The sequence below is a fragment of the Notothenia rossii genome, assembly GCF_949606895.1.
Source record: "Notothenia rossii genome assembly, chromosome: 4".
NCBI lineage: Eukaryota > Metazoa > Chordata > Actinopteri > Perciformes > Nototheniidae > Notothenia > Notothenia rossii.
The window spans coordinates 3426502-3450503 of record NC_136902.1 but is presented as its reverse complement, the minus strand read 5'-3'; the positions used below and the strand labels follow the sequence as shown (position 1 = coordinate 3450503).

At 44.0% G+C, this 24002-nt stretch overlaps 1 protein-coding gene across 2 annotated transcripts; it reads right to left on the bottom strand.

Annotated features, from left to right (window-relative positions):
* Positions 1-511: 511 nt before the first annotated feature.
* LOC307037825 (protein NLRC3-like) lies at positions 512-22810 on the bottom strand. 2 transcript variants are annotated; one of them, XM_079678968.1, is made up of 12 exons: positions 22622-22808; positions 21509-21586; positions 19108-19266; positions 18768-18872; positions 18428-18532; positions 13226-13461; positions 11231-13034; positions 7569-7742; positions 6994-7164; positions 4390-4563; positions 3916-3959; positions 512-1988 (listed from the first exon to the last, which is right to left on the bottom strand). In XM_079678968.1, coding segments are annotated over exons 2-12 (3042 nt in total). In that variant the 5' UTR covers positions 21577-21586; positions 22622-22808; the 3' UTR covers positions 512-1986. The 2 variants fall into 2 exon arrangements, with proteins under 2 accessions (XP_079535094.1, XP_079535095.1); XM_079678969.1 differs by lacking the exon at positions 4390-4563 and having other exon boundaries at positions 22622-22810.
* Positions 22811-24002: the final 1192 nt, after the last annotated feature.

The window sequence follows — 24002 nt, the reverse complement described above, 5'->3', positions numbered from 1 at the left end:
CAAAACCAGACTAAAGAACAGTTTTTTACACCAGGCTGTCAGGAAGCTGAACTCTCTCCCCTCCCTCTCTCCCTTCTCCCCTCCCTCCCCCCTTTCCCCCCTGCCCCCACTGGACTATAACTCCCCACACACTCAGACACTCAATTCCAGCACCAGACACTTTTTTACGCTGTTATTGACAATCTTGCACGATGTACATTCCCTAAGATATTGAAGTGACTGTTATTTTGTATATATTGATTGTTGTGTTTTATCTTTATGTGTGCAGATGTGTAAATGTGTCTGTTAATTGTATATATAGAGGATATACATATTTGTATTATTGTATTTGGTATTCGGGATTATTGGAAACGTTATTTCGATCTCTCTGTCTGTACAAACACACAGAAAAATTGACATTAAAGTTGACTTTGACTTGTATGGTGTCAAATGGGTGAATAATCATTGTTACACGACTGCAAAATAAATGTTTTTCAAAGGAAATGTTCAGAAACTGCACAGTCGTCGTGAGTTTTGAGTTTGTAAACGTTTAATAATTATTAAAGTTTATGAAGCTGTTGATTCTACAGTAAAGTCTCAATACTATAACAAGAAAACTGTCTGGATTAAATCAAACAAAACTCTAAACACATTTTCAGCTCTGCACACAATCTCCAATAGTTTGCCGCAGTGACGCGTCCCAAAACCCGGAAGTAAACTTCTTCCGGTTCCTTCGTCAAAAAGCAATGAGATTTCTCAATAGGATTTTGGAAAAAGCTCGAAATAAGGTCTGTGGTTGAAACACATTTAAGAGAGGGATCACGTTTTGTTCAGCCGGATAATATCCACAGTTCTACCCTACTTTTATAATTTTCAAATCATAAATCTAATCTCCAGAAGCTAAATGCTAACGTTATGCTATAAAGGAACTACAGCCGAGTCCAGCAGCACGACTTCAACGTCACGTCAACTTCAGATCCATATTCAAACACACAGATTCTAAATGGTTCAAGTTGAAGCGTTTGTTTGAACAGTCTGCAGGAGGCAGGGACTTGCTTTCAAGCAGAACAGAAACTAACTTAGAGGAGTGTTTACGTGTTCGGCGTAATGACGTACAACGGCCTCCACGACTTCTGTAGTCCTATTCAGCCACTTGGTAACAACCATCGTTTCTCAGACACGTCAAATCTTCAGAGATCACCAGTGGGGTCACTGCTGATGATTTAATGTAGAACAAAACGTGATCCGTCTCTTCAATGTGTCTCAACCACAGACCTTAGTTCAGATATTTTCCTAAACTCCTATGGAGAGATCCCATTGCTTTTTGTCGAAAGAACCGGAAGTGGTAAAAATGCTAACTTACTTCCTGGTTTTTGGACGTGTCACTGCGGTTCTCTATTCAACTCTGCACTTTCTAAAACCCTGCACACGGTTCTCTGAGTAACACACAGAGATCTGACATATTCACCTGGCAGCCATTTTCAAAACACTGCCATTAAACATGCTACACATATGAGCCAATGAACAGATACACATGCCAGCTGACCGTTACCGCCTGGCTGCTTTACTGCTGACTCATCAATCAGGATATAAGGACAAACAACAATATCCTGTTTATGAAATACACAAGAAAAGAAAGAAGATTGAAGTCGTTCATTCATGAGAAAAGCACTCAGAGAGAAAGTCAGAAACATTTGATTAAAAGAAATGTAAATAAAATGTCCAAAGAAAGTATTCAGAGTAATTCTTATTACAGTTTTATAATGGTTTTATATATTTCACAAAAGATCTGCTTTGACTGCAGCTTGAGAAACTTCTGGATTCAGTCTGAAAGCATCCTTTTTGAACTTGAAACATGATCTTTAATAATGTTGTAGTTTAGTTGAACTCTGAGAGGTGGACTGGCTGGACTCCTCACTGGGACTCTGGTTCTGGACCAGCTCGCAGGGTCCAGGAGTTCTTGGAGAGAAGGAGCGCTTCCTGCCGCAGGACTCGGGGGATGGGAGTTCCTGAACATGGAGAAACAGCTTCAGTTATTATGCTCCAGATATCTGGAACAAAGTCACAGAAAGAATGTGTCTGCAGCTCAGAGAGTCCTGCTGGGAACCCACACATGTTGAGGAGCCCAAAGTGTGATGATAGAAATGTACAGTACGGGTCCCCAGCACATAGAAGCTGCCGGATGCTAACCTGCATATGTTGGGAGAGCTTTACAGACCAGGAGAGGAACTAAGTACATCTACTCAAGTACTGTACTGAAGTACAATGTGGAGGTACTTGTACTTTACCTGAGTATTTCCCTTTGATGCTACTTTGTTCTTCTCCTCCTCTACAGTTCAGAGGTACATGGTGTACTTCTACTCCACTCCATGTATTTAATACCTTTAGTTACTTCTCAGATGTGGATGAATGATGTGAAATCTAATCAAGTGTTGAATCAGACTTTAGTTCCACCTGGAGTAAATCCACCAGCTACCCTGCAGTATACAAAGTCATTCAGACTAGCTGCACCTTTACCAGCTTTGAGAACACTTTCATGATCAATCATTAGAAAACATATCATATATATTATTCTGAAATGGACCAATCTGCACAATGACTACTTTTACTGTCGCTACTTTCACTATATTTTGATGATAATACTTTTCTACTTTTACTTGAGGAACATTTTGAATGCAGGACTTTTACTGTAACAGAGTATTCCTACACTCTGGTACTTCTACTTTTACTCAAGAACAAGATTTGAGTACTTCAGGTAATACTGTAACAGACTGTTTATAATGTTGATGTTTTCATGTGTTTTATTCTTGTGTCAGTGAACGCGTCACTGTTTTGATAGACAATTCTTGTGAAGAGAAACAGCCAAAATGATGATGAGAGAAAAACAAGAGTGTTGTTTTCCTCTGAGACAGAGATGGAGTACTCGAGTCCTGGAGTTTCAGGACTCGTGACTTGACTCGCACTCGTGAATTTTTCCCCCCACGATGACTCGGACTCGACTTGTACATTGACGCTCCGACTTGGACTCGAGCAAGTTTTCTCTGGAGTCTGATGTCCTCTATCCTGGCGTGTGCACCTGCGAGGCGAGTTCACGGACTGGGTCCCGCTATTCCAGTCTAGAGATGTCTCGAGACACACCCCGCATCGTGCTGTCTGCTTTCACACATTCTGCTTCCACATTGGAAAAGAGCAGCACAAAATGCTCGTTATGTGGAAACAATATTGAAGAGAAGGCTCCGTAACACATTACGCTAAGGATCGAGTTCAGACATATAGGCTGTCTTGAACACTATCATCAGAGTAACGTGATCTAATCAATGAATAAAGATTCAGCCGATAACACGAAAGCACATGGCTAGTCATTTTGCATGCTAAGTAGCCATGTGCTTTCTGGGGCTAAATCTTTATCAGTAAACCGATTTAACCGGTAAAAGTTCCTTCAAAATAAGAGTCCCGATCTTATTACTATCAAAATAAAAGTGCAAAACGAAAACTTTACCATAGGAAAATATTGGCATACAAATATAATCACTTCTCTAAAAGGTAACTCATTTTAAATATAGTTTGTTTATATATAATAATATTAATATCAGTAATGAGCTTTATATTTGTATAGCACCTATTACAAGAATTGTTGCCAAACTCGCTTCACAGCAGTTCAATAGACAGATCAGTATAACATGACAGGTTAAAGCAATGTAGAGGAGCAGCTACATTTCAACACATATATCAACGAACATTAATACATGAAGACTTGTGACTCGGACTTGACTTGGACTCTTCTTAGGTGACTCGGACTTGGACTCGGACTCGAAGAGTGGTGACTCGAGAGTGACTTGGACTCGTGAATTGGTGACTTGACTTCAACACTGCTTTGAGGACATGCTCCATCAAAGAGTTTCATATCTGGATGAATGGAGGATATTCAGTACTCACAGGTCTTCTGGATCTCGGCTCTGATCGTCTCATCATCTCTGATCCTGTAGGGATGAACACAATCCAACAGTTATGGATCCAGTTTAAAAGAAGTGTTTGTTCTTTGAGTCAGCTTCAGAGTCCTGACTGATCTCATGCTTTACATCCCATCATATCTTCTCTGCAAACACTACGACTGACTGCCACAGCTCTCAGCATCATGACAGGAAGTAACAGTCATTAGTCAAGGAGCTAAAAACATCCCATCAAACACAGACTACCTTTTCCACTCTTCTGTCAAATCCCATATGTCTGGTGGAAAGTTGATCACTTACTAAATGTGGCTTTGCATTTCCAGCTGGCCTTCTATAGATGATGGAAGAACGGAAGAGCCTGCAGTCAGTGGGTAACATCACTGATCTGTTTCCCTAGTGAGAGAAACACCTCCCTGTGTTTCATACAATACTGCTGAACCAGCAGAGACCCCTTACTGACCTGAGGGTCTCCAGTCTGCAGTCTGGACTCTCCACAAGATCTCTCAGCAGCTCCACATCTGAATCCTGCAGAGCGTTGTTCCGACTCAGGTCCAGATCTCTCAGATGGATGTTGGACTTCAGAGCTGAGACCAGAGCAGAACAGTTGATCTCTGACAACCTGCAGTTCCTCAGTCTGAAGAAAGAAAACATGATGAGGATACAAATCAGTTTATAATCCAATCAGATGTTACTCAACATTTAAACGAATCTGAACAGAAAAATCTGTCTACTTCACAAAGTGAACTTTATCATGTAAAACAAAAATTACTTCAGAATGAGATTCACCTTAATTCAGACGTTATCGGTTACTAAATATGAACCTGTTTAGCCCTGAGCCTGTGTTTCAGGTCTCAGGCTTGAAAATGACATTCCCAGAACACAGGACTATAACTTCCCTTCTAAAAGGGTTAAATTAATAAAAAAATGTGTAAGTAATTATAAACCTATGAGTTGGATGTAGAAAAGTCAGAATCAATATAGATTATTTTAAAGTAAATTCAGATTGAACATAGTAAAAAAATGTAAATAATAGTGTCCGTATAAAAAATAAACATTACTTATAGTGACAACCAGAGAGATTTAGAGAAGAAAAAAAAACGTCTGGGGTCATTTGGGTGCATTGTCCATATCTCTGGCCCCCCTCGTTCGATTTTGATGATTGACACCACTTTTTAACCGTTAGAGAGTCAATAGAATCGAGGGGAAGTTCCTAAAAATCGATCTAAACATTACCCATTGGTGAATGAGTGATGCGTAGCCAGAATGCCCCGGAACAGGAAGCTGTCATACACTCTGTTTGCTATCATTAGCAACTAATATGAAATCTCAGTTTTTGACATAAAAATTGAATGATAGATTATCAGGAATCATTTCAAAGTGAAACAGACACATAGGATTAACAATTGGATTAACCTTCAGCAGCGTTTTCATACCATTGAACACAACTTTTGATCAGAATAACAGCTAAGGAAAGACGATGTCCCGTGAATGCTCCGTAATGCTACGTGTTGTGATGTTTGTGTTTGCTTCCCCTGACGCGAGTTCTGGTCGCTCAGTGATGATACTTATATTTCTGGAATCTGTGGAATGTCACCTTGCTAATCGATATATTGTATGTGCAGTTATGAGCTCAGGGCTCAATTAGACGCTTCTTGTGAGACTTGTTTTGTTTTGGTAAAAAAAATTCTATTGTCAGTTAGCTGAGTTTCTTCCCGTTAAGTGGGTATGACACATTAATAGTTTATTCAATGTTAAGAAGCCCTTAGACACAGTTTTGTGAAAAGAAAACCTGCAGGCCCCGGTACCGGGGTCTCTCGGGCTTAACAGGTTAAATACATAGATTTACTTTTTACAACTAACATCAGCGACGTGCAGTCAGGGGAGGCAGAGCCTCACCTGTCATACTCCAATGTAACGGAAAAACAACTAAAGAAAAACTAAATAGTAATAATAATAAAATGTCTCCACTGATCTGTGTTGTAAGTGTGATTAATGTATGATTCCAATCGCTTTTTAAAGTCAAAATCAGCCAATTTGCTGAGCTCCGCTACAACTACGGATAGCGATGAGAAGTGAGGCAGGGACGAGCTCTGCCTCTCGTAAGCCCACAGTAACTTGCTGGAGGGCGGGCACTAATTTAACGCTGGCACTTATTTTGCGAGCGCGCTCAAGCCAGTTACTGTGGGCTGAGGTGAGGCACGGATGAGCTCTGCCTCACCTCAGAATGCGTCACCCCACAGAAACTGGCTGGAAAGCGGGCACTAAGCGCATGCCTGTTTCCATCTCACTGTAGGTCACCAATGTAATGTTTGTAGATCCCTTTATTAAATGTATCCTCGCCATCCATAGTCTCTAAATAACTTATTTAACGTATATATGATATTTAGGCTCGCTGGTCTCATCATATAACGGCAATGAAAAAAGCAGCAGGAGAGGCAGCCATAACCTCTGCCGCAATGAAGGGGGCGCACGTGAGCCCACAGGTTCTTGTTGCTACTGTTATTCTACGCAGAGACGAGACGCAAACAACAAACTAGACTTTAGAAACTACAGGAAGATAAGGAGGACTTTTACAAAAAACTAATAGAGATTGTTGTCCAGAAGGAGAGCATGGACTTCATCTTCAAGTCAAGGTAAGACCACAATTGTAATGAAAATGGGATCTTACTAAGAGAGAACAATCCAATATTTAGATGTTGGGTATCCTTTTGTTGAACGGTCTGTTTAAAATGAATCGAAGCATCAGACTCAAAAAGCTTTTGAAAATAACCGAATATTTTGATTAAGGTCAAAATATAATATTTGTAAATCTGACTCTGAAAGAGTCAGTGCCTCACCAGCCATGAAGCTCACCGCACGTCACTGACTAACATCTATTACAGTTCCTTTAAGAAACACTCAACATGTATGTCTGCAGTTCTTACTTCTTACCCTTAAAAATGAAATATGAATAAAAGGACATTTATAACTTTATGGATGAAAGTTATTAATGAATATAAATGAGGTTCAATTAGAAAGTGAACATGTGAGATCTCCAGCAGTAACAGAGAGTCAGTGAACTGACCTGAGGGTCTCCAGTCTGCAGTCTGGACTCTCCAGAAGATCTCTCAGCAGCTCCACTCCTGAATCCTGCAGATCGTTGAGACTCAGGTCCAGAACTCTCAGATGGATGTTGGACTTCAGAGCTGAGATCAGAGCAGAACAGCTGATCTCTGACAACCTGCAGCTCTCCAGTCTGAATAAAGAAAAGATGATGTAACTTTAGAAAACAAAGTTCCTGTTTGAAATAACTCCATGTTTAATAATCTGTTCAGAGTCAAACAGGGTTTTAATGTCAGTGATGATGCAGAAACAATCCACTGATAATCTGGAACTTTAACTTTGATCAGATGTTTAACAACTCCTTCATCTCCCTCACAGCTCATCAGTACTGACAGCATCTCCACTGACTCCTGGAGCACAGTGTGAGTCTGTGGAAGCTCAAACTCTCTCCCTCACACATTCACCTTCTCTCTGTTACTCTGATCAATATTCAGTCATTAGCAAAAACGGAACAAATAATAATAACATTGTATTTGTTCAAATTCAGAAAATCATAAAAACAAACAGATCAATATGAACTGCAGTCAGTGAACTGACCTGAGAGCCTCCAGTCTGCAGTTTGGACTCTTTAGTGCAGAACTCAGACGCTCCACTCCTGAATTCTGCAGAGTGTTGTGAGTCAGGTCCAGATCTCTCAGATGGGAGGGGTCAGACTTCAGAACTGAGGCCACGACTTCACAGTCAGTCTCTGATAGTCTACAGCCAGTAAGTCTATAATAAAACATATATTACAACATGTGTTAAAAAAGAGGGAACATTATATTAACTTCAAGCATTTGATGAAAAAAGATTTGACATGTTCTGATAGACCTTTGCTGTTAGTTCATTTAATATAATAATGCATTAAAAAAAAAAGATTTATTAGAGCGCTTTTGCAGGTGCTCAAAGCGCTTTACAATTACACATTACACATATTAGACATGTAAGAGTCATTACTGTGGACATTACCCACAGGAGCAAATGCGGGTAAAGTGTCTTGCCCAAGGACACAACGGCCTGACGCAGTGGCGGCCGAGGCGGGATTCGAACTGATCACATGTACAGTATATATATAAAAATGTTATTCATTGGGATAAACCCCTTGAGATGCACCATCTCGTTTTCAAGGGGGTCCCGTCTGTCTGTGCATCAATAGGCCACCAGGGTGGGTGGAGGGGGTCAGGAGGAAGGGACTGAGCTGACGGCCCAGGGGCACAGCAGAGGACCAAGAAGGGATCTTGGGCGGACGACCCAGGGGCAAGGCAGAAGCCGAGAAAGGGGACTCTGGCGCACGGCCCGGGGGCAAGACAGAGTCCAAGGTGGGGGTTATGGAGGGGCGAAGGCCACTGCAGGCAAACTCAGGGGGCTGAGCATGAGGGCGAGGACCGCGGCCGGAAAGTCAGGGGGCCGAGCATGAGGGCGAGGACCGCGGCTGGGAAAGTCAGGGGGCCGAGCATGAGGGCGAGGACCGCAGCCAGGAAAGTCAGGGGGCCGGGCTTGAGGGCGAAGACCGCGGCACTCAGGGGGCCGGGCTTGAGGGCTAAGGCCGTGTTCCTCAGGGGGCCGGGCTCGAGGGCGAAGAATGCGGCTCTCAGGGGGCCGGGCTCGAGGGCGAAGACCAGACAGCTCCAGAGGCCGAGCAGAGCCCGATGTCGGCCGAACAGGAACCGGAGCCGGTGGGATAGGCCTCGGCAGGATCCCCCACGGAAGAGGACAGGGAGTTGGCAGGACCCCCGGCGAGACAGATGATGGCGGGGACTCCAACGGAACAGGACAAGGGGATGGCAGTACCCCCGGTAGAAGAGTAGTCGGCGGGGACTCCAACGGAACAGGACACAGGATTGGCAGGACCCCCGGTAGAAGAGTAGTCTGCGGGACCTCCAACAGGATAGGACACAGGGTTGGCAGGACCCCCAGCGGAACCTCCAACGGCACAGGACATAGGGTTGGCAGGACCCCCGGCAGGAGAGTAGTCGGGGGGACCCCCAACGGGACAGGACATAGGGTTGGCAGGAGAGTAGTCGGCGGGACCCCCAACGGGACAGGACACAGGGTTGGCAGGACCCCCAGCGGAACCTCCAACGGCACAGGACATATGGTTGGCAGGACCCCCGGCAGAAGACTAGTCAGTGGGACCCCCAACGGGACAGGACATGGAGTTGGCAGGACCCCCGGCAGGAGAATAGTCGGAGGGAACCCCAACGGGACAGGACATAGGGTTGGCAGGACCCCCGGCAGGAGAGTAGACGGCGGGACCCCCAACGGGACAGGACACAGGGTTGGCAGGACCCCCGGCAGAAGAGTAGTCAGTGGGACCCCCAACGGGACAGGACATGGAGTTGGCAGGACCCCCGGCAGGAGAGTAGTCCTGGCTCCAAAATGGTGGAATGAGCTCCCCATTGAAATCAGGACAGCAGAAAGTTTACACATCTCCCGGCGCAGACTGAAAACTCATCTCTTTAGACTCCACTTCCAGAGATAGAATTACTAACAAAGCACTTATAGACTAATAAAGAACTGGCTTATCTAAAGCCAGTTGAGCAGCACTTGAAATGTTTGGCTCTATGAAACCTGATGTACTTATATGATTCTGTTTTCTTCAAGGTTGTATCTTCCTGGTCGAATGTACTTATTGTAAGACGCTTTGGATAAAAGCGTCAGCTTAATGTAATGTAATGTCGGGGGGACCCCCAACGGGACAGGACATAGGGTTGGCAGGACCCCCGTCAGGAGAGTAGTCGGCGGGACCCCCAACGGAAAAGGATCTGGTGTCGGCAGGACCCCCGGCGGAACAGGTGACGGCAGGACCCCCGGCGGAACAGGTGACGGCGGGACCTCCAACAGAACACGAGGAGCTGGAGTGGGCCGAAGAGCCGGAACGTGAGCCAGAATCATAGCTGCTGGGGCCGGTACTGGAGTCGGAATTGAAGCCGGAACCATGGCTGCTGGGGCCGGAACTGGGGCCGGAACCATAGCTGCTGGGGGTTTAACTGGTTCTGTAACCATGGCCCTTTGGGCTTGTGCTGCTAACCTGGCCTTGCGACTCCTTCTTTTAGGAGCCGTTTGGAGGCTCCGTGGACCTCCAAAAGCCAGACGAGTACCAGCGAATGGCTCCTGGACTGTAGCAAACACTGGGTGAGAAGCAGGGGCTGACGCCAGACGGACCAAACCGATGCGCGTGGTATCAAAAAGGGAATTGGGAGACCTGGGTCTATCAGGATCGGGAAAACAAACCGTGAGGTAATCCAAAAGCCAGGCAGGTAAGAATTTAACCAAATCTTGATTCTTCATCGTAAGCTTGCATGCATCTGCCAGAGCAGCCTCTCGCTGGTGAACCCTGACCGCTCCCATCCATCGATGAGCGCAGGCAGACAAAGAAAAGGTATAATCCAATAGTTCCTGCTCAAACGGATCTGCTGGGCCCATATCTCTGGTCGGTTCGTAATGTTACGGTGTGTGTAGGAAGCAGGACCCAAATGCAGATTAAACTTAAAGTGACAAAAATAACTCCTTTATTTCAAGGCTTAACTATGAACAAAGACTGAACAGAACACTCACCGCAGACCAAGTCATAACACAAGACGAACCGACAAAGACAGACAGAAAAACCAGAACTTAAATACACACAAGACTAATCATACAAACAAGACACAGGTGAGGAGGGAGGAGAAAACACAGAGGCACCAGGTGAACACAATCGGGTAAATTAGACACACCAGGGAAACTAACGACAGGGAACCACAGACAGATCTAAACAAGACAAAACACAACACAGACAGATCGTGACAAATATGTTCAACTTGATACCATCAGATGTTCCCAGTATATCAGCATTAAGACATAACTCTGTTATTGGTGGGAAATGATATAGATCTTATTTTAAACTCTAACACGTTGTGATAAAAACGTGTGTTTGATGATAAAGAAACTTCTAGAAAGTAATAATAACATGTTTCTTTGATAACTGTAAGTCCTGCTGTGTGGTGTGATCACATGCTGAGAAACCTCTAGAGTCCTTCATGTGTTTGACATGTCGCCTCCATCACTCAATATGAAGAGAGGAACGCTTCAGTTGAACTATTATTATAAATAAATAGAAGAACAGTGTTGTTTTGATTTTTGTTCTCAGTATTTAAACAGCAGAAATGTTAAAGTGTTTATTTGAATAATTAAACTCCTGATCCACATTAGTTTATAAAGTTAATCACATCTGGACTTACTTGAACTTCCTGCAGTTCCTCACAGCTGGAAGCAATCTCCATCGTCCCTCCAGTGATGTTTTGTATTGATCCAGGTCCAACTCATCCAGAACCTCCTCTGACATCTGCAGCATGTAGGCCAGAGCAGAGCAGTGGATCACAGAGAGTTGCTTCTCTGATCTGTTCCCTGACTTCAGGAACTCTGTGATCTCCTGATGTACTGAGAGGTCCTTCATCTCTATCAGGCAGTGGAAGATGTTGATGCTCCTGTCAGGAGAGATTGAAGAACTTCTCATCTCCTTCAGGTTGCTGATGGCTCTCTGGATGGTTTCTGGTCTGTTGTCTGTGCGACCCAGCAGGCCTCCTAACAGTCTCTGGTTGGACTCCAGAGAGAGGCCGTGGAGGAAGCGGACAAACAGGTCCAGGTGGCCATTTTCACTTTGGAGGGATTTCTCCATGGCTCCCTTTAGGAAGACAGGCAGGGATGGGTAATCCTGATCTCTTCTGGTGTTATAGTCTCTCTGCAGGAAGTCCTTCAGTACCTCTGTGTCTCTGTTGGTGTAACAGTGCAACATGTAGACTGCAGCCAGAAACTCCTGAACGCTCAGATGAACAAAGCAGTAGACTGTTTTCTGGAAGATCACACTCTCTCTTTTGAAGATCTCTGTACAAACTCCTGAGTGCACCAAGGCCTCGGAGACATCAAGACCACAGCGCTGCAGGTCTTCTTGGTAGAACATGATCTCTCCTTTCTCCAGATGTTCAAACGCCAGCCTCCCCAGCTTCAGAAGAAGCTCCCTGTCAGCCTCCGTCAGCTGCTGTGGACTCGTCTCATGTCCCTCTTCATACTTCTGCTTCTTCCTCTTGGTCTGGACCAGCAGGAAGTGTGAGTACATGTCAGTGAGGGTCTGGGGCAGCTCTCCTCTCTGGTCTGTAGTCAACATGTGGTCCAGAACTGCAGCAGTGATCCAGCAGAAGACTGGGATCACACACATGATGTGGAGGCTCCTGGAGCTCTTGATGTGAGAGATGATTCTGCTGGACAGGTCTTCATCACTCGATCTCCTCCTGAAGTACTCCTCCTTCTGGGCGTCAGTGAAGCCTCGTACTTCTGTCACCCTGTCCACACACTCAGGAGGGATCTGATTGGCCGCTGCAGGTCTGGAAGTTATCCAGACGAGAGCCGAGGGAAGCAGCTTCCCCCTGATGAGGTTTGTCATCAGCACGTTGACTGAGGACTGCTGAGAGACATCAGACACAACCTCATTGTTTCTGAAGTCCAGAGAAAGTCTGCTTTCATCCAGGCCGTCAAAGATGAGCAGCACTTTGCAGACAGCCAGCTGCTCTGCTGTGACCTTCTGTAAGGTTGGATGGAAAACATGGAGCAGCCTGAGAAGACTGTACTGCTCACCTTTGATCAGGTTCAGCTCCCTGAAGGAGAGCGGGATCACCAGACTGACATCTTGGTTTCCCAAACCCTCGGCCCAGTCCAGAGTGAACTTCTGCACTGAGAAGGTTTTTCCAACTCCAGCGACTCCGTTGGTCAGGACCGCTCTGATGAGAGTCTGTTGATCAGGTGAGGCTTTAAAGATGTCCTGGCACTTGATTGGAGTGTCATGGAGGGGCTTCTTCTTGGAAGCTGTCTCCAGCTGCCTCACCTCATGTTGGGTATTAACCTCTTCACTCAGGCCTTGTGTGATGTAGAGCTCAGTGAAGATGCTGTTGAGGAGGGTTTCACTTTGATCAGTTCCTTCAGTCACACGTTCACATCTCCTCCTCAGACTGAGCCTATGTTCATCTAGAACCTCCTGCAGACCACGTTCTGCTGGAAGAGAAGGAAACAGGAGAGAATGAGGAACATGCTCTGAGAATCTAATTATAACAATTAAACAACAAACAGACTGAGTTTAAATGTTTTATAAACAGCTTACTGTCTCTGCTCTACAGCAGTATACCTATTCAGAAACAAAGGAACCAGGAAGAGGAATGAAACGCTGCGTGTGTTCGGCCTCTTACCTCGTACAGTTCTGCTCTGACTGGCTGTCTGCAGTCCAGCTCTGGTTCTAGATATTTTCCCACACTGGGGACAGGAGGGGTCTCCTGATGGAGGTCTCTGCTCCCAGTATGAGGTGATGCACTGTCTGCAGAACCAGTGTCCACAGCTGGTAGAGACTGGATCCTTCAGGACGTCCTGACACAGAGCACAGCTGGACAGCTGCTCCTCCACAGGAACACCACTCTTCCTCTTCCCTCTGTGGAGAGGAACACATCCTTTACAGCACTTTACATTAGAGGAGCTGATTCTCACCAATGGGCAGAGCGTCACCAACGTCTCACTCAAGACTCTTCTTGTCTTGTAGTGTCAGGGGTGGGAAAAATAGGACCCAAATGCAGTAAGAGGACTAAAAGGTTAGGTAACAAAAACCGAGCTTTATGCCAAAGCTGATGACAACAGAAAACAAGGAACAACTTAACATTACCAAAACCGGGGGAGTACGAGGAAGGAAACTAGGGATAACTAGGGCCAAAAGGGTGGGTGGAGGGGGTTCGGAGGAGGGATTTGGGTTGACAGCACAGGGGCCCGGCAGAAGCCGAGAAGGGGGACTCGGGCGGGCGGCCCGGGGGCAAGGCAAAGTTCAAGGAGGGACGAATTTAGGGGGCCGGGCTTGAGGACGAAAACCGCTGGGGAACTCAGGAGGCCGGGCAAGAAGGCGGCGACGGGACAGCTCCGGAGGACGGGCAGGACCCGGTGTCGGACGGACAGGAAACGGAGCCGGCGGGATCCTGGACGGAACATGGGCTGGTGTCGGGGCGTTCCGTGGTCTCTTTCTCGCAGTCACGTACCGTTGGTCTTGTCCCTGTTAGGCTTCAGAACGGTCTCCCTTGGAGGTCGTAGGGGGGGCTGTTAGTGTGGTGTGAACGTGGTTGGAGCAATTAGCTCGGGAGCATGCCGAGGCTGTAGGTGGAGTTGCCAGTTTTCTGGTTGCTTGGCCGAGCTTACGGTATTAAGTGCGTAAATACCCGCCGTAATGAGCACCTGAAGACTAGGGGGGAGTTTAGCTAGTTTTTGTGAGGCAGTTAGAGGGACGGGCCGCGGTGACGTGTAGGCTGTGTGCGTAGCGTGAGCGTGCCGCAGTGTTGTCATGATGGGGAGTGTAGAGGATTTTTTGGGAGCGCCTTCAGAGGAGCTGCTGGAGGGTTTCTCACGTGAGCAGCTGATCAGTTTAGTGAGCGAGATCCAGATTCCTTTTTCTCCGTCTTTGAGAGTGTGGCTGAGAGCAGAGAGTGGTCGGATGTTGATAGTACCTTATTGTTGCAGTGTGTGCTAACAGGTGGCAGAGAGCAAGGTGTATTTGACTGTTAAAACTGCTGTGTTTAAGGCTTATGAGTTATGAGAGTCCCTGAGGCATATCGCCAGAGGTCCAGGTCCTGGGAGAAGTCTAGCAGACAGACCCATGTGGAGTTTGCCAGAGATCTGGTACTTTTTTTTAGCAGATGGTGCAATGCCCTAAATGTGAGTTCTTATGCTGCATTATGCGATATGATTATTTTTGGAACAATAAAAAAATTCTGTACCCAGCCACATTGCGGTTTACATCAGCGAGCGCAAGGTGAAGACTGCTGCACAGGCTGCTGTACTGGCTGATGACAACGTGCTGATACACAGGGGCGGTCGAGACTTCAGGGTCCAGAATGAAGGTGGTATGTATCGTGCAGCAGGTAGATGGGAGGAGGCGGAAACTCATTTGCAAAAATTTGCAAGAATACACAAAATCTTAGTACGAAAGCTCATCAAGAGCATCATCAAAAATTACTGCTGGGTCCATACTTGGTCTGTCCGTACTGTCAGGGGTGGGGAAAAATAGGACCCAAATGCAGTAAGAGGACTAAAAGGTTAGGTAACAAAAAGCGAGCTTTATTTCCCAAAGCTGACATGGAGCACAGGGGAAGACAAGACTAAATACACAGAAGGGTAATCACAGGACAAGACACAGCAGGGCAGGGGAGGCAGAAACACAAGGGCAACAGGTGAACACAATCAGACACACCAGGGAAACTAACGACAGGAAGGCAAACAAAGGAAGTAGGATCAGACAAGACACAAGGGCCCTTTCTCATTTCACTAATTTCCCCTCCTCGACTCCTCAAATCGGAGGAATCGAGGAGGGGAAATTAGTGAAATGAGAAAGGGCCCATGACAAGTATGACTTAGATGAGGGTGTTGCACTTGTCCTTGTTCATGTGTTGTTTTTTAGTTTTGTTTCTTTCCGTTAACTGTCAAGTGGGAACTAAGTATTTTTGTTAGTACGTTTTTGTGCTTCTCTTATTATCCTACGATACTGTCATGTATGGGGAAGGTAAGGGAAAGGGGCAGGTAATATATGATTATTTTATTCTCCCTGCTCCTTTTCGGTCAATAGTGTGTTTATAAAGACGTGTTTTGTAAATATTTGTTATATATTAAGTTTCTTGGTGTTGCCAGGCACGGATCTGGGTCTTTGCATTGACTCTACATGTAATCACACAAAGCTCTGTTATATCTGCTAATGCTAAACACAACCAGCTCACCAGGTTATCACTATTATTAATAAACATCTTTAAAATACATATCATGAACATGCCCAAGTAGTGAATAATGTTTTGGACGATATATTATATATATTTTTAGTGAGTATTTATCAATATCTTCGCCATTTAAAACCATGTTATGCCACTTGTTGAATTATGAATTGTAAGATATGAATTTGTTTATTTAATACTCTTATACTAATCACTTCCTGTATTCCCGTGATAAAAGGGACATGCGCAATTAAATGAGTCACTTCCGGTGACGGTGTATGTGTGTATTTATTCCTCTGTCACGTTAAACTACGTTCACGGTATTCCTGCCCTAAGATCATGGCATCGTTAACACCACTGATACAATGATGCTATAAATGCATATTGAAATATCCTCAAATAATGTTAGTTTGCTGTACTCAGCAGCCTTTGTTCTGTACTATACTGAACACCAGGGGCGGATCTAGACAAATATTCATGGGGTGGCAAGAGGGTGGCAGGAGAATTTCAGGGGTGGCATCCCCTGGCAGAAGTATGCTGATTTAATCGCAGTCATATCAACAATGTTAACTTGGAAAGCCACAATATTGATATTTTAACTCAATAGCATTAGGTGACATTATTGTGGCACATCAGTAAAGCCTAACAAATAAATATATAAGATGGCAGAATGAATTTAATGAATTTTAACTGAACAATAACTGAATGAGTTTGTTTCACTCAGTAATTATATCATAAATCAAAAGAATCAAAAGAACAGTTCAGCGCCCCATAACTTCATTGCAAACAGTTACAACCTTGACTTTACATCAGAAAGAACAAACATTAAAGAAGTGACTAACTGCATCAGTTAGGGTTAAAAAACTTGTATTCAGCTAAAACATAAACATCGCTGCAGTTATTATCCAGTGGAATGCCCGTACCTACTGGCCTAGTTCAATCAAAGTGGTTACTTTTTTTTGGCTGGGCAGTGAAGTTTTACACACCGTTTGATTTGACTTTCTCAGGACTTGAAACAGTTTTTGGGGGCAGACCCCCACAAAGAAGAAAAATATTATACACACGTAAGGTCATCATCTTAACAGTTTATTATTCTCATCGACTCATCCGTGAGCAGAGCATCAAGTTGGCATGCCTATAACAGCTGAATGTGGCGATTACCATCTTGTTCAGCAAAACGCCTCACAAACTTATTAAGATTTAAAGCTATGGTGCGTTTTGATTCAATGCTGAGTACAGCCAAACTTGACAGGCTCTTCTCTGCAAGCAGTGGCGGCTCCAGAGTATTTGCGTTGGGTAATCTATGGTAGGGCTAACCCATACAGTGGTGGGGCTCAAGTCAGTATTTGCAATGTAATTACATACACGCTATATCGCCCCCCTTGCAGTGAAACGCGTGAGGTTTAGATTATTTCCCTGTCTCAATCCAGATTGAACTGTATGAAATAAAAAGGCACATTTGTCTTGTAGTAAATAAAAAGGGCGACCTGGAGCCAATCCTGCAATTTCCCCACAGGTGAAAAAGTTGACATGCTGAAAACCCAACCCCTGCAGTGGGGTCTGGGGGGATTCTCCCCCAGGAGATTTTTTGAAATACTAACATCAAATACACATTCTGGTACTTTCGACATATTTAAAAAAAAAAAAAGAATGCCATTTTAGTTTTTTGTTACTTTGTTCGGAAAGCTGAACCTGCTCCTCAGAGAGAAGAGGGGAGAGGCTGTGTGAATGACTTTACTTTGTGGATAAGGGCGGATAGCCACCATTGTTCTGTGTGTCAAAATGGGGGGGGGGGGGGGGTGCTAGTGTTTCGCCGGAGCTGTTAGATTAACATTAACATGCTTATTGTACTTGTAAGTGCAATGCCTTGCGGCCTGTAGCACCGTCCTTGATGGAGCATATGTGTGGGCTGCTCCCGTATTTTACAGGAAAGGAGTGAGCAGAGTGAGATTCTTGTTCTGTTTTCTGTGACTATCTGCCTCACCCACTCAGACTTTCAGTTGCGCGCGCTACTAAAGAGACGTGTTACCATGGAAACCAAACAATGGTGTAGCTGTATTAAAGTCCGAGTGGAAACATTCCTGAGTAAATCTGATTTTGTCAGAAATCGGGAGAATGCGAGAGAAATATGACCCCGGGAGGAAACCGGGAGAGGGCAATGAAATCGGGAGTCTCTCGCGAAAATCGGGAGGGTTGACAAGTATGTGGGGCTAAGCCATTTCTTGGTATGGCTGTAGCCTACCCCAGCCATACCCTGACCGCAAATACCTCATTCCTTCCATCTACTTGGATCCGAAATGCTTCTCGTTTTGCGCTGTCCCCCGTTCAAATGAAATCGCCGCCAATCATATTTCCACGCTCGCGCCAGGGCCGGGGGAGGGGTTACTCGCGTCTTGTGCTGCATTCACTTGCACTCGGACATTAGAGATTTTCTCTCATAAATGTCCGATGAGCCACAACTTTTCTTTCAAAACAAAGCTGCCAAATGGGGTGGCAGCTGGGGTGGCAAGGCCTTTTTCTGAGGTGGCAACTGCCACCCCGTGCCACCCCGTAGAACCGCCACTGCTGCACACATGATATTATTAAAGAACAGTTTGATATATTAGATTATATAAAAACTGGATCCTCTTCAGGTCAGGTTACAGCAGAAAGTCTTACTTTGTGTCTGAAGGTCCAGGTTCATTACTGAAGTATGGAGGTTCCTGTTTAGACCAGTCACTCTTCAGAGACAGACAGCTGGGGACTGGAGACTCTGCTCTCTGTCTGTAGAAACAACACATGTTTTAAACATCATTAGTTCATTCAGAGAGCACATTTTGACTTCTGTCTGTAAGTAGATTATTTACTATCGCTGATGACGCCAGGGATCAAGAGTTTAAACTTTGTTACTGTTCTGTTACTAAGTTTCTTTACTGTGATCATTAAAGAACAGGTTAGATGATCAGATAACATAAAAAACTGGATCCACTTCAGGTCAGGTTACAGCAGAAAGTCTTACTTTGTGTCTGAAGGTCCAGGTTCATTACTGAAGTATGGAGGTTCCTGTTTAGACCAGTCACTCTTCAGAGACAGACAGCTGGGGACTGGAGACTCTGCTCTCTGTCTGTAGAAACAACACATGTTTTAAACATCATTAGTTCATTCAGAGAGCACATTTTGACTTCTGTCTGTAAGTAGATTATTTACTATCGCTGATGACGCCAGGGATCAAGAGTTTAAACTTTGTTACTGTTCTGTTACTAAGTTTCTTTACTGCGATCATTAAAGAACAGGTTAGATTATCAGATAACATAAAAAACTGGATCCACTTCAGGTCAGGTTACAGCAGAAAGTCTTACTTTGTGTCTGAAGGTCCAGGTTCATTACTGAAGTATGGAGGTGCCTCTTTAGACCAGTCACTCTTCAGAGACAGACAGCTGGAGACTGAAGATGTGTCCTCTTCTTCCTCATCTTTTAAACCACTCATCTTCTCCAGTCTGAGAGATAAACCACTAAAACTGAAGACACACAAACACACATTATAATAAACACTAGGGATGTAACGATATACCGAATATCGCGGTATCGCGGTAAATAAACTTCCCAATACCGTCGTGAGACTGACTAAATCTACCGCGATTTTCAAAAAAAATTAATTAAAAAAATATATATTATTTTTTGTAAACACTTTTTTTTTTTTAAACCTTTATTTAACCAGGTGGTCCCATTGGGATCATCGATCTCTTTTTCAAGAGACACCTGTCCAACATGGCAGCAAGTAGGTTACAACATGAAAATAAAACAACAGATAACACAAAAGGACATCGTATTTACAGGGCTACATTTACACACCTAGAGACATTGACAAGTATTAACCATATATTTCTATCTCGCCCTGTCAATAAGCCTGGCGTTAGACTTTTTCGCTGTCCGTCATTTCGACAGACAGGATCATAAAATATCCGTCATAATCCCTTATTACCCGTCGGGTCTGAAAAGTTCACGATAGAGCATGCTCGTGAACTGTCAACGGGGGTGGGGGCGGTGTTATGCCGTGTGTGCATGCACATCGCGGGACGCGCACAGCGTAAAGCAAGACCTCCCAGACATGTATTGATCTGTACGGCAAAGTACGGTTTGGGAACTATATCATTTCCTTTTGGAGGGCATGCATAATACGGCATAACACCAGAGCCTCGCTGCGGGGAAACGTTGGTGCTGTTCCGAGTTTGTTCTAATCTGTCAAAATGACAGACTGCTTTCAGATTTTTCCGTCATTGTTAAATAAAATATTCGGTTAACGCAACCACTGCTGTCCCAGCAACATCAGTACCAAGCGAGAGAGTTGTTTCCAGAGCAGGGGATATTGTAAATGCCCAAACATCCCAGCTTATAAATACCTGGAAATGTGGACATTCTCATATTCCTAAAAACCTGTCTGATGATGCTGAGTGAGTGACTAGTGAGTTTGAGTTGAGTTACTTGAAAAACTAAAGTGAAACTTGATTTATTTTATTGCAGGGTCTGATTATTAAATGTCCTTGTTTATTTGTGAGATGCAGTGGCATAAAGAAAATGCTTACTTTGTTTGGTAGTACCAGTAGGTACAAAAACACTGGTTTTCTTTTTCCAGTCTGTTACTGTCACTTTGTTTTTGACACTTTAAAATACTGCTATCCTACAAAAATGCTGTAAAAATCTGATTTATTATGTAATAAAAAAAAAAGAATCCGAGTAAAAAAATGTTTTATTGAAAAAGAAAAATTCAGATTTTTTTTCTTCTTCCCTTTATTATTCAATATCGCGATAAATACCGTACCGTGGACTTGTTATCGCGATATTATCGTACCGTGAGTTTTTGGTATCGTTACATCCCTAGTAACTGGCTTAAGTTTCCCTCTTCAGCTGCATGGCCCCTAAGAGCAGCTCCCTGGCGTGCTAAGAGCTGTACAGAGCTCACAATTTTTAATAGACACTGTCTTGATTCCTGTTGCTGTGCAGCTTTGGCTGAAGAAAGCTGGACATCGACTGGTTTAGTTTGTTGGCAGTGGGTAGTGACAGCAGCTTTGTGTACATTGCTTTGGACATGTTCTGCACATTTTTGAATTGCCTTTTTCCAGTTTCGGAAACCAGTTTTGCAAAAGGTTGGATCTGCATTCTTGGCCAAATTGGATCTTCCGTGCCCAAAAGCTTGAGCACAGAAAAAACACAAGATTCCATTGACTCCTGGACTGTAGTGGAGCCACGGAAATTCACGGTACCACTTTTCTTGGAATCGTAACGTTTTGTTGATAAGCTGCTGCACTACAATGAGCTTTGGGTCAACATGGTTTGGTTCAGCTTTCTGCCTGCACTTCTCTCCTTATGTCTGTCTCCTCAGGTCTCTCCTATAAAATATGACAATATGCTAGCCTGTTGCTGACATGAGACATCATTGAAAATACCAAATAACCCGACCCTTTTTACAGCACTTACCTGCAACTCTAAACTGCTTCTTCCTGTCTCACCCTCTCTGTCTTGAAGCCCCTCCAGCTCATCTGATCTCTGATATGAAAGCATGACACAAAAATGTATAGAACAATGCTGGGAAATCATGTTGGTTGTATTATTACTAGCAGTGCACTCAGTCTTGTGAGCAACTAAGTATTTGTTCTGCTTTACATTACAACACTTTAAACGTTATTCATACTGTATTCATTTCTTATACACTTCTTCCTCTCATCTCAAATTGAAATCACCTGACTACAGCACTTAACATACCTGCTGCAACTCTGTGCTGCTGCTGCTATCTGCCTCACCCTCCGTGTCTTGAGGCAGCTCCACCTCATCTGATCTCTGCTATGAAAGCAATGGTGTTATAATCATATTGAGCCATTGGTATTGTTGTAATAAAGACCACCTTAACTAAGACCAAGACAACACCAAGACTGGCAAGACCAAGACCGGCAAGACCAAGACTTTAAGAGGTCAAGACCAAGATCACGACCACGGCAGGGCGAGACCGAGTCAAGACCGGAGCCAGACTAGTGTGAATCCAACACTATTCAAAAAGTGACAATTTTCATTTAAAAACAGTACATTTACAAATTAGTGACATGTGTGTGGTTTGTGTAGCCAAATGTAATAAATTAATCATTAATAAAAGTGTATACAAATAGGATGGGGCAAGTTATTTGATGAGAGGGGCACAATAAAAGTGGGTTAACATGATAAAGACAGTGTAAAAACGGTGTAAAATAAACATAAAATACAGTAAATGCTATTGGTTTTTGTAAAGGTATTTTTCTTTTTAGTAAATTTAAGTTAGAGCCCTTTGTTTTCAGTAGTTTTTTTTCAGTTGGAGTATTTGTTTTAGTAACAATTTAATAAAAAAACATAAACAGTATTTTTTTTAATATAAAGTAATGAACAGTTTAATATACTGTACATCCTGGTCTCTGATTTTATTTAGTTCCAATAAATCGTAATATTGTAACGATTTTTTTGGAGGAGGTGCACTGGCCCCTGTTGGCCCCCCCCCCCTAGAACCGCCCCTGCCTCTGCTCCTCCGAGTCTTTCCCACAGTCCGCCCGGGGATGTGAGAACAGCGTGAGAACACTGACAGTGAGGCTTGTTTTCTTCATAAAGCAAATGGCGGTCAATATTAACAACAAAGGAGCTAAAACGCTTAATAACCTTCATTATTTGTTGGAGAAAGAAGAACATAAGATAGATTGATAAAGACGAAGCTGTTTAACGGGCAGCGGAGCCGCTGTGTGTAGCGAGTAACTTCCGGTGTTGAAGTATAAGTTGAGTCATGACAACTGGCGACATTCTATTATTTTCGTCATAGGAATTCGGGACGTGTACATTGAGGATCCATTGTTGACTTACCGGGAAAGAAACACGTCGATCGCCTCGTTTGTCGTTTACTTTAATCTTTTGCTATATCTGCCTTCCTAAGATCACTTTGCTGCACATTCAGTGCTCGTACGTGAGGTTGTGGGTGAGAGGCCGATGTCGTGACGCTTACAGGGAGGTATCAAACATTACAAAGTAGGCGACTGTGTTGATGCCTGTTCAAAACATTGCAAACTTCAATAAATCATTTAAATTATATATTTGTGTCCGACTTTCATTTGTTCATCGTTCTTAATGTGATGTATAGTAGCTTTGATAGCTGTCCATACCTTCAGACAGCCTAAAAGTAAAACACAAGTTGTTTATTCACAGCCCGAACGCTAATCGAGATGACTGGATCAGTCATGACAACTTGTGAACAGCTCCGATTAAATTGTGATATCAATTCTGTAGCTATTCTCCAGGGAGCACGTTTTTTTTATGAAATACCTGTATCCCTCTCATCACAACAAGACTCTACACCAGGGCCCGGGTGGCCAACCAGTCAGAGGTTAAGAGCCACATTTTGTCTATGTTACTGCAAAGAGCCACATCAAACACAGTCACTGATACCGCTTGTTTCAGTTTTTTGTTTTCTGGAGACAAGATTTCAACCACGTCACTGATGCATTTTTGTGGCATTGGGATATGTATTTTTTAAATCCTCTGAAGCAGAGAGAGGAGCTGTGGATTATTGTTTTTGATTAATGCATCAGTGTTTCTTAGGGTCAAAAACACTAAACTCACAACTTAAAAGGAAGGCGTTTAGTTTATTTAATAAAAGAGCACATGTTCAATGTGAAAAGTGACAGTACTGTAGTTATAGATTATTTGCAATTTGGTGCTATATATATATAAAAAAAAAAAATGTATATATATATATTATTTAAACACTTTGAATTTCAGGGGAGGGCACGGGGCTCAGTTGGCGGAGCGCAGCACCCCTCCAAGACAATGGTAGGGGAAACACTGGATAATGTTTAATCAACGATAGGTTCTTCTTCTCTCCTCCTCCTCCCCTAAAATACATCAAAATGTCGCTTCTGGCGTCTTTTTTGTCAACAAGCCGAGGCGCAGCAGCAGTTGCACTCCCACTTGCAGCCATGCTTCTCGTTTTCTCACATGCTCTGGTAGCTAGCGCGTGCACGAGAGAGGGGAGAGACATAGAGCGTGCTTGAAAGGGGCGGGACTGTAGGCAAGGCTGCAGTGCAGGGAGTGGAGGCAGAGCGCTGAACACACACGGCTCTTATTAAAACAGCGCTTTCTCACCCGAGTACTGTCCCCCGTCATTCTAAAAATACCATACTAATGAAAGGGAGGAATAGTAACGTTTTTAAGGGCAGGGTATCGCGGTATACCTTTCAAGTATCGGTAC

Bases quoted from the DNA above. Each gene is read 5' to 3' on its own strand.
- LOC307037825 (XM_079678968.1), bottom strand. From the start codon at position 21,576: ATGAGGTGGAGCTGCCTCAAGACACGGAGGGTGAGGCAGATAGCAGCA. The intron at 4,564-6,993 runs GTCAGTTCACTG...TTCTTTCTTCAG, and splicing joins TGCAGACTGGAGACCCTCAG to ACTGAGGAACTGCAGGTTGT. The intron at 3,960-4,389 runs GTCAGTAAGGGG...TCATCCCTACAG, and splicing joins TGCAGACTGGAGACCCTCAG to GATCAGAGATGATGAGACGA.